The sequence below is a fragment of the Spinacia oleracea genome, chromosome 4, assembly GCF_020520425.1.
Source record: "Spinacia oleracea cultivar Varoflay chromosome 4, BTI_SOV_V1, whole genome shotgun sequence".
NCBI lineage: Eukaryota > Viridiplantae > Streptophyta > Magnoliopsida > Caryophyllales > Amaranthaceae > Spinacia > Spinacia oleracea.
This window is the reverse complement of record NC_079490.1, coordinates 49,563,125-49,572,938: the sequence shown is the minus strand read 5'-3', so window position 1 is coordinate 49,572,938 and position 9,814 is coordinate 49,563,125. Positions and strand designations below refer to the sequence as shown.

The 9,814-nt window shown below is 35.5% G+C and overlaps 1 protein-coding gene and 1 non-coding gene across 2 annotated transcripts; one reads left to right on the top strand and one right to left on the bottom strand.

The window, feature by feature from the left end:
- Positions 1-2,062: 2,062 nt before the first annotated feature.
- Positions 2,063-2,135, bottom strand: TRNAR-CCG (transfer RNA arginine (anticodon CCG)). Its single transcript has one exon. It is a non-coding gene; the product is annotated as a tRNA-Arg (tRNA).
- Positions 2,136-2,230: 95 nt separating this feature from the next.
- Positions 2,231-8,470, top strand: LOC110778932 (protein CHLOROPLAST J-LIKE DOMAIN 1, chloroplastic). The gene is made up of 10 exons (XM_021983467.2): positions 2,231-2,467; positions 2,605-2,704; positions 3,692-3,796; positions 3,922-3,999; positions 4,459-4,514; positions 5,744-5,801; positions 7,485-7,610; positions 7,752-7,847; positions 8,010-8,081; positions 8,194-8,470. The coding sequence occupies exons 1-10, from the start codon at positions 2,334-2,336 to the stop codon at positions 8,254-8,256; spliced, it is 888 nt and encodes a 295-aa protein (XP_021839159.2). The 5' UTR covers positions 2,231-2,333; the 3' UTR covers positions 8,257-8,470.
- The last annotated feature ends 1,344 nt before the right edge of the window (positions 8,471-9,814 follow it).

The following is a 9,814-nucleotide window of genomic DNA, read 5'->3' as shown; positions in this document are numbered from 1 at the left end:
AAATTACATTACCTACCAAATGATCAAAAATAAAGAAACAAAGAATGTAAAAATCAAACGAAAAAAATATTGAAATTGTTTCTCAAATTTCATATTAGATGATTCAATCAGTACGCATGATCAAGATTTATTAATTATAAATTAGCTTTAGGGGGAGAAATATTTTATACGGAGTAAACAATATGGCCGGTCAAATAATAATTTTAGAATATATGTGCATGCATGTGATATAATCTAGTGATGGATAATTTATTGTTAACTGGTGATGAATCAATTATATTTGTTAACTGACAATTTATTTTATATACTACATATGTTAGTTAAACTTAGAATAACAGTTAAATGTCGGTTAACAGTTTAGGCCAAACGTATAAATGGTAAACTCCAGATTAGTGCATAAACTAAATGGATTTTATGATAGTTATTGTTATAAGTGACTAATTTCTATGGTATATATTAGCTGTTATGAAGCGCATAAATTTCAAATATTTAACCTAACATATACGATGTATGTTTGAGTTAGACTATATGTAAAATTTGATTATATATACATTATAGAAAATGCTCTATAGTAATATATATGTGCCCCAATTGGTAACCACTTCCATTATACGGAAATATATATGTGCGCCAATTGTACTTAGTTTTAATGATTGAACTCAACTAACTCTCTGCATTGCTTCTCTACATATATATGTGCGCCCATTGATAACCTTCCAATACACGGAAATATTGTTAGTAAAGATATTGATGAATCTTTTAATTTTTTATGTATTTTTTCGTATTAGTTATTGTTACCAAAAATACAATAAGTTAAATATGACAAAAAAAAAATTATATATTAATTAATATTAAAAAAGAGGCCAATCAATGAGTGATATTTGTCATCACCACATTGATTTCCTCTTTTAGTATATTATATATAGAAGTTTGATAATTTGTTTCGAAATCAAACCTTAGATTGTGTTGGGAATTTTACCTGCATATAATTTATTAGAATCAATAAACAAAACATACAATAACTTGTTAAAAAGAAATCATGATATCATGATATCATACCTTATCATTCTTTAAGCTAGACTACACACATAGCGTATCAAACAATGGAAGGAGACAAATTATCAATTTATAAAGTACTGAAAATGAACAAAATATTAATCCAAATTACATGAACTAAATAAACCTATTCAAATAAACGTTATTTATAATAAGAACAAACAACAACAACATAAAAAGGGAAAAAAAGAGGCAAAACTCCAAAATAATAATATGATTGTATTCCTTTGGTTGGAGAGATGTGGTCAAAATTATCTGGATGTTATGGGTCTAAATATATCTACATCATAGAAAAAGATGGTTTACCATCGTAAGAACTCTAATTAGTGAAATACAAAATTTATCTTTTTACAAAAATATTATTTTTCTAAAAATTAATTTTATACGTCCTATGTGATTGGAGTTTTACTTATCAGGCAATTGGATCTTTTAATTCAAACAGAAATTACAAATATTATTTCTCATTGGATTTTTTTTTATTTCATATGTGGTGCTCTAATAACTTAGCAAAATATCAAAAAAACAAAAAAAAATTAGCAAATATGTCCGCTTTAATTATATATATTAGATTTGATAAGTAAAGAATCTAATTTTTTTTTAAAAAAACATTATTTGATAAGTAAAGAAAATAAATAAAATGAAAAACATAAACAAAAATTTATTCATTTGATAAGTAAACAAACTAAATAAAAACTTTTTTAAAATTGGATCTTTTAATTCAAACAGAAATTACAAATATTATTTCTCATTGGATTTTTTTTTTTATTTCATATGTGGCGCTCTAATAACTTAGCAAAATATCAAAAAAACAAAAAAATTTAGCAAATATGTCCGCTTTAATTATATATATTAGATTTGATAAGTAAAGAATCTAATTTTTTTTTTTTTAAAAAACATTATTTGATAAGTAAAGAAAATAAATAAAATGAAAAACATAAACAAAAATTTATTCATTTGATAAGTAAACAAACTAAATAAAAACTTTTTTAAAAAACATAAACAAAAACGTTCACAGTGGGACTCGAACCCACAATCTCCCGCTCCGGAGGCGAGCGCCTTATCCATTAGGCCATGCGAACATCTGTGTTGATAAAGATGCGCTAAGATTTATATTTGTTTAACAGATTTGTTTAAATGAAAATCAAGTTGAACAATAAAGCCAAATTAATGGCTGTTTCTTCTCATCTTCTCCCATTGTTTCTCTCTCTGCATTTCTTTGAGAAAACCCTAACAAAACCCCATTTTCTTCTCTCCTAAACTGGAATTGCAGAACAAAAATGGCAATGGCAACATCAAATGTGATCTCCCACTTTCCTAATTTAACTTTATACCGCAAAAATCCTCACATTTCTTCTTCTTCTTCTTCTTCTTCTTCTACTTTCCGTCCTTCGTCTTATTCCTCTTCTTTCAGGTAGTTTTCCTTATAATTTACAATGAGGTATTTTTAATTCTTTTTTTAAGTTTCATTTTTATTGTTTTTTATTATCATTAATTATTGTTATATTGTGCAATGAATTGATTTTTAAAAAAAAAAAAATTGAAATTCAGGGTTTTGAGAATTAGCCAAAATTATAGTGGGAGAGTTATATGTTCGGCTGCTTCTGCAGCTGGAAGTTCTAGTTCCGATGGCAATTCAAATCCTTATGAGGTAATCTCTCTTTCTCAAATTTGATACCTTTTTGTTAGTTAAGTTTTGATCATTTCTAAGTATCTGGGATAATTTAGAGGTAATAGTATGCCATATAGTCCAACATTTGAAATGATCATGAAGGTCTATCAAAATAACTAACTAGACGGGTAAATGATGATAATTGTCCATCAAAAGAACGAGGGATATGGGTATATGATGATATTGATAGATGGTCCATCAAAAGAGCAATACTAGTATGAATGATGATTACGGTCCCATAAATGAACTAGCAAGAGGGTGTATGATTGACATTATTCCATCAAAAGAACTAACAAGACGGTTGGATGATGATAACAATCCTGCAAAAGAATTAGCAAGAGAAAGATATGATGATAATGGTTCATCAAAAGAACAGAACTAGCCAGAGGGTTGTATGGTGATAATGGTCCATCAAATGAAGTACCAAGACTAGTTTATGATGATAATTGTTCACTGAAAGAACTAGCAAGAGGGTTATATGTAATAATGGTCCATCAAATGAACTAGCAAGACGGGTGTATGGTGATAATGGTTCATAAAATAAGTAGCAAAAGGGGTATATAATGATAATGGTATGTCAAAATAACTAGCAAGATGGGGTATATGAGGAATGGTCTATCATAAAAACTAGCAACCCTGGTATATGAGGAAAATGGTCATTCTCATGAAAAAAATGATATCTTGCTAATCCTATTGTGAATCAAGGGTGATGTTTTTTATGTCTTTGGGAATTGGGGTGATTTTTCAAGTCTTTAATCTTGAAGTTTTAGGTTTCCGGGGCAACGTTGGTGCTTCTAAAGATGACCCCCCCCCCCCCCCCCCCCCCCAATATTATGATCAATTGCTTACTTCATGTCTAATCAATCAATTTACTGAAACCTCTTTGTGAGATGGGTTTAGCGACACTTGCTTGCAGACACTTGGCATATGTTTTGGTTTATAAGTTCTAGTTTTTTATTCTTTTAGGTGCTTGGAGTGAGCCCTGTTGAGGGTTTTGACATGATTAAGGCGGCCTATACTAAAAAGCGCAAAGACGCTGAACGGAGAGGTGATGAAGCCACTGCTGCGTTGGTAAACACGGGTTTCCTCTATGATTGCTTTTGGATAAATACTCAACGAAGTTGTTATTTGTCCTTGTTTTTCTGATCTTAGCAAGTGTTTGGGCATATATTTTTAACTAATATGTGCCTTTTCAGTTGGAAAGGGCTTACGACAAGATCATGATGGCACAATTAACTAAGAGGAAGAAAGGGGAGACATTTGGCTCATTTAAGGTACATCTTTCTCAATTTTCTTCAGTGGCCTCTGCCTCATATTCAAGTTTTCATTAACAGGGATTGTTAATATCTCATTGGCATGCTTCACATGTTTTCCAGTTAACTACTTGTCTGTCTGGTTTACCCATGTAGTTCTTAGAGTGATTTCATGATTGGTTATTTGTTGAGATTCAGTTGGTTGTGAGATAAGTTTTAGAAGGAAGCTAAATGACATATTATATACTTCGTATTGTTTTTTACCTTCCAGTGGAACTTAGAGTGCTCGGTTGCAGTTTTTCATTCTTTTTCTGATATAATAACTGAGTATTCATGTGTGTTATGCAGCTGTTAGGAACTTTTTTTTCGCTTGAGTTACTGATTATTCTGTATTCCCTTTTAGTTTCTCTTTGACTTTGATTGGCCAGAGTCCACTTATTATGAGTAATTAACTTTGTGGGGTACTCATGCAAAATACAGGTTTCAAAGGATATAAAATATGCTGATAAGCAGCCAGTGGTGCCTTGGGGACCCAGGTTTTTCTTTGGGCCTTTTCTTTGGTCATTTTCTAGTTTTGCTACTGCTTGTGTATTGTGAAACATTGAATATTTGTTCCCCATCTTTGTTGATCTTGACGTAGAGGATTAAGTTCTTTTCCAAAGGATTTTATAATAGTTCATCTAAAAAAGGTGATACATACATGGTCTGCAAATAGTAAAGTTCAACCAAGGTTTGTTGTAGTTGTTGAGAGGATTTGAAAAGAAAAGAAAAGAAAAGAACAGAGAAAATTGACAGAGAAGAGGTGGTTTTGCAGAAGAAGAAAAGAGAGAATATAGAGATGAATGTCATAGAAAAGCACAGCAAGGTTGTATGGACTATTCCAAAAAGAAATAACAATTATATTTCGAGAGGCTTGGATTCCCCCCTCACAAAGAGAGTAATTACCGCAATTCAGAATTATTCTTACTCCGATGAATGTCATAGAAAAGCACAGCAAGATTGTATTGACTATTCCAAAAAGAAATAACAATTATGTTTCGAGAGGCTGGGATTCCCCCCTCACAAAGAGAATAATTACCGCAATTCAGAATTATTCTTACTCTAAATCAGATCTGTATAAGCGAGGAAGAAGAGAAATTGGGGATAGTTCGATATGTCGTAGCAATGCAAATAAATCATGGTTAAAGAGATTACAACCCCTGACCTTAGAGTGGCTTGACACTCCCACTAAAAGCTAGAACAAAATATAACTTTCATTAATTTTCATCATGCTTTCTCTTTCCCTAAACTCCTCTATTTGTAGGATTAAACAACTCCCCTCTTCTTGTTGTTCAAGCTACCTCTAACTGAATTAAAATGACTATTTCCTAATTGGCTTATCTCCTATACCCGGATAACCAAGCACATTACAGTCTCTCACCTCATCCCCTATTTATTACAAACTGAATATAAAATTTCTCACACCATAATTATTCCCATGCGTCACGTGCCTCTAGTAGGATTGTGCTGAGCCATTACTTCCTTGGTTCTACTTGTACCTGCTTTAGGTCACGTGGATCGGTGGTTGCTTAGGTAGATGAGCACATTTTTTGAGGGGAAAATTGTGTAGCATTGTAATTAGTGTAAAATTGTAATAAGTGCTGATTAGTCTTCTAAATTGACTTGTTTAGCAAAGGGGTTACTGATTGACAAACTTGCATCATCTTCTCTTATTGTCTTCTTACCAGTTCATCTAACAATGATATGGACTATGGTGTGCTTTCAGGTTCAGCAAATCTGAAGTCAAAGATATATGCATCAACGTGGCTATATCTGCTGTATTTGTAAGTGCTGCTTGACCTTTTTTTTTTTTTTTGAAGTATGCTGCTTGACCAGTTGCTGTGTGCTTGTCTCTTGTTTAGCACAGTTATTATTTTTCCTTTTTGTTTGGTGAAAGAGAGGGTTTGATAAATGAAAAATTCAACTACAAATCAGAAAACCAAAGACAAGAGAAACAAAGAAAATTAATAAGAAAAACAGTAGCTACATTACTAACTCCACCCAGCCCTGTTCATGCTAATATGAAGCAACGACACCAAACGAGGTCGAGCAACACCACTTGGGTCCTCCAATGAAAAGGCAATAAGATTCTTCAGGACCGCCTGAAAAATTGCCAGTAATGCACACCAAAGTTAGCCAACCAGTTAGTAGCGTAATTGGCCTCCCTATAACACTGTCCTATAGTAGCCTCTCAACCTAGACAATCAATGAGAAATTTACACCTTCGGATGATATGAATTTATGGAGGGGTGAGTGGAGAATTTTCCACCAAACAAACTACCACCTCCAAGTCCACTCTCAATTGGACCCTCTTATGACCACCATACCAAGCTACCGAGAATTACAATTTACATTCAACAATTCATCTTTTATACAAGTACAAGACCCACAATTCGAAGGAAACATCTCATGAAGCTCACCTTTATGTCCTTGAATCAACCACCTTGCACAAGGCGTGGCAAAAACCATTCACCAGTTTTTGGACCTTCTCGGGTCAATATTTGCAGCAGCCAGTCCTCGAGCAGCTCACCTAACAAATCCTCATCGTCATTCTGTCCAAGCTTGTGCCACCCCGCAAGAGCAGCTAGGCGGCGATGGAGCTCATGCCTTGCATTTTCCTTTTCAATTCCACAGACAAAACAACGAGGGTCATATGTTAACTTGCTCATAAACCGATTTCTATTCGTCATCAATCTTTCCTGGAATGCTAACCAAAGGAAAAAATAAGTATGTCCTGGTTGCGGTGATCCACGAAGAATGTTTATAGCAGACCCAATCATAAAACCGTCTGATCAGCGACCCGTTCCCAAAAAGTTCATCAACCGCATCCTACCCTACAACTAGCTCACGGGCTGTAATTGTCGTTGAGCACATCCATGGGTAAAAAATCAGCAAAGAGTTCTAATTTCCACCCACGATTTACGTCCCACATCTCTTATACACTTACATCTTGCACCTCCAACGGGTGCTCCTAAGTACTCGAGAACATAAGGAATTTGGCTCAGTGGGAAGTGGGAACTCTCCATCCAAGTTTTTCAAAAGCCGCTTCGGCTTGACGCATTGATCGCAATCGAAACCGTATTAACGCATCGATCGCTATCGAAGCCACGTTTGGCTCAGTGAGTCCTCCTGCTTTCGGTTTTCTGACCATTTCCATGAAACTAAGCGAACCTTATTTTATCTTCTGTATCACCCTATAGAAACCGCCTTGCTTTCCTATTAATCTCATCACAATTTGATCCAGGAACCTTGGTGGTCTAGCTCATTTGATTATTCACATTTTTCTGGTTGGCTGTTGATGTTGATAATATGACAGCCCATGTCCTTATCTATGAATAGAAACTAGTGATAAGAACAATGTTGTAGATTAGAAATGCAGTTTCTTTAAGTGGTTAGTGTGTACTTCGTATATGATTATATCCTACTTTGAAGTTCGTAATACTTATTTTTGTTGTTTTAATATGCAGATAGCTTGGATTTTCATCAAACAGACTGCTGAATGGAAGCCGATACAGTTTCTGGGTTTCGTGTTTGTATATCGAATTTTTGAGAAGCTAAAAGCCTTTGAACCACCTGTATCTCCAACATTCACCGTGAGTGATTATGGGAGCTTATAGTACCTTTATAGAGGGCTCACTTTTCCATGTTTTTATAAATCTTATCAAATAAATAAATAAGGCTTTGTTACTTTGCCTTGAACTTCTGCTAAGTATTTGGGCATGATTTTGTTGCAGGAAGACGGTGAGGATGACGGACGGGGTCTACGGATGGGGAAACGCCTTCTTCGATCTCTTTGCCTAGTGTTTGGTTGTATTGGTCTTGCTTCCTTGGTATATAGCCTTTATTTTATTTTATTTTTATTTTTATTTTATCAGCATCATCTGAGTTTGTTATATTAGAAATACTTGCTTACTTTCGTGGTCCAACTTTCCATAGCACTTGGTAGAAAATATACAACGGACTTTTTAACGTGATCTACTTATTTTTGGTAGGCTTTCACTGGTGTTCTGAACCTGATAGAGTATTCTGGCAATTATATACCTGCTGCCCTGTACAACAGTCAGGTAAAACCAACCACTTCTCTCTCTTACCCCCTCAGCTTCTGCTTTGTCGTAGCTGAACTGAATCATGTATAATTAGTTTCAAATCTAATTTATACTCTTGTTTGTATATCAGGAACTAATTGTAACTTCTGCATCAGCCGTCATTCTCTTCATCCTGGCATCATATTATAGATGATATGAGGAGTTAAAATTTTATTCGCATAAACTTGGTAACAAATTTTGTACTTGTTCTCTAAATGTTGGGAGTTATAACTGCCAAAATTTTGTCAACAACGACCTTACCTGCTGTGCGATATGAGTACCTATGTAGCGTAGCCTGTCCTTTAATTGTAAATTAGAGATAAATTTTCTCCATTTTACCGTAATGTATGCATCAGTTTATTTAGCTACGCAGTTTAGTGTCCAGATTCCAGATAGCACATGAAAAGTAGTGGTATTTACTTGAAGCTTATTGTTGCGGGGTTTTTCCGGGAGATTTAGACTTGGAGGTTTTCGTTAGTTAATGTTCAAGCAAGAGCCTATCTTTAGAGAGAGAAAGTAGAGAGAAGGCAGAGCAGTAAATGTTCTTTTGTATTGATTGTGACCCCTTTTTTCTAGGGAAATGGGGCTATTTATAGTACTAGGTTATTGTAAGAATAACCTAATATTCCTTTTACATGATTGGCTGAGGTATGAGAGGAGGACACGTGTCCTTCCTTCTTACAGTTTACTGGCCCTTTTAGGCGTAAGTGGGCTATTTGGGCCTATTGTGCTCATTTATACTCCGTAGGATACTTGCTACTTATGCCCCTTAGGTATAGATACAATACATACATTTATACATACATAAATACGAATACATATACGTTGCAGATACGTAGATTGATACCCATACTCCGGAGTAGACGTCGTATGGTTCTTGCTTACGGGGCATAATACGTGCCACGTGTCACATCCTCATTGGTACACGAAGGCACGGTAATTTTGCCCACAACATTTGCCCCTCAAGAAGGGCATTTCTGGAAACAATCTTCCGGATATCGCTTCTTGACCTTTGATTTGCAGCTACGTCTTTGGGACAAGTGTTGAGATAGTGACAAGTGTCACTTTTCTCTTTTTTGCCCTTCCCTATATATAAGGGGGGAGTGGTAAATTTCATTTTTTTACATTTCATTTTCACAGAGCTGTAGACATGCGATTTCTGGCGTATTTCCACCACCAGCAGGCGATTTCCGGCCACCGGGAGACTCAACTTGTTCTTCATCAAACTCAACCTGTTCTCCGCGAAACTCATCCTGTTCTTCACCGAGTACTTCTCAGATCTTTCAAGGTTAGTTTTCGCCTTTCTTTCCTGTTTTTGTCATTTCCTCGTCATTTTTATCCTCGTTAGCGACCGGCACCTTAGTACTAGGTAAGGACTTGATAGTTTTAATTGAGATCTTTACGCCGCTCGTCTTTTGTCGGGGCGGACGCCCAATCACGTCTTTTTCTTCATTGTTGGTCACCCCTAAGCCGTGCTTCGTTCACTATGCAGAAGGCATGGCTAGAACCAAGCAGACGGCAGATCCTACTCGCCGGCGTTTGCGGGAGGAAGCATCCACGCCCCCTAGGGAGAGATATTCTTCCACCGCCCCGGCAGCTGACGCAGAATATGCCGATCTCTTTCAAGAGATCGACGAATATGTCGAGGCTGAGGAGGAACAAACTGCAAGCTCGTCAGGGGGTACAACGAGCCAGGCAGTGGGGGAGTCGAG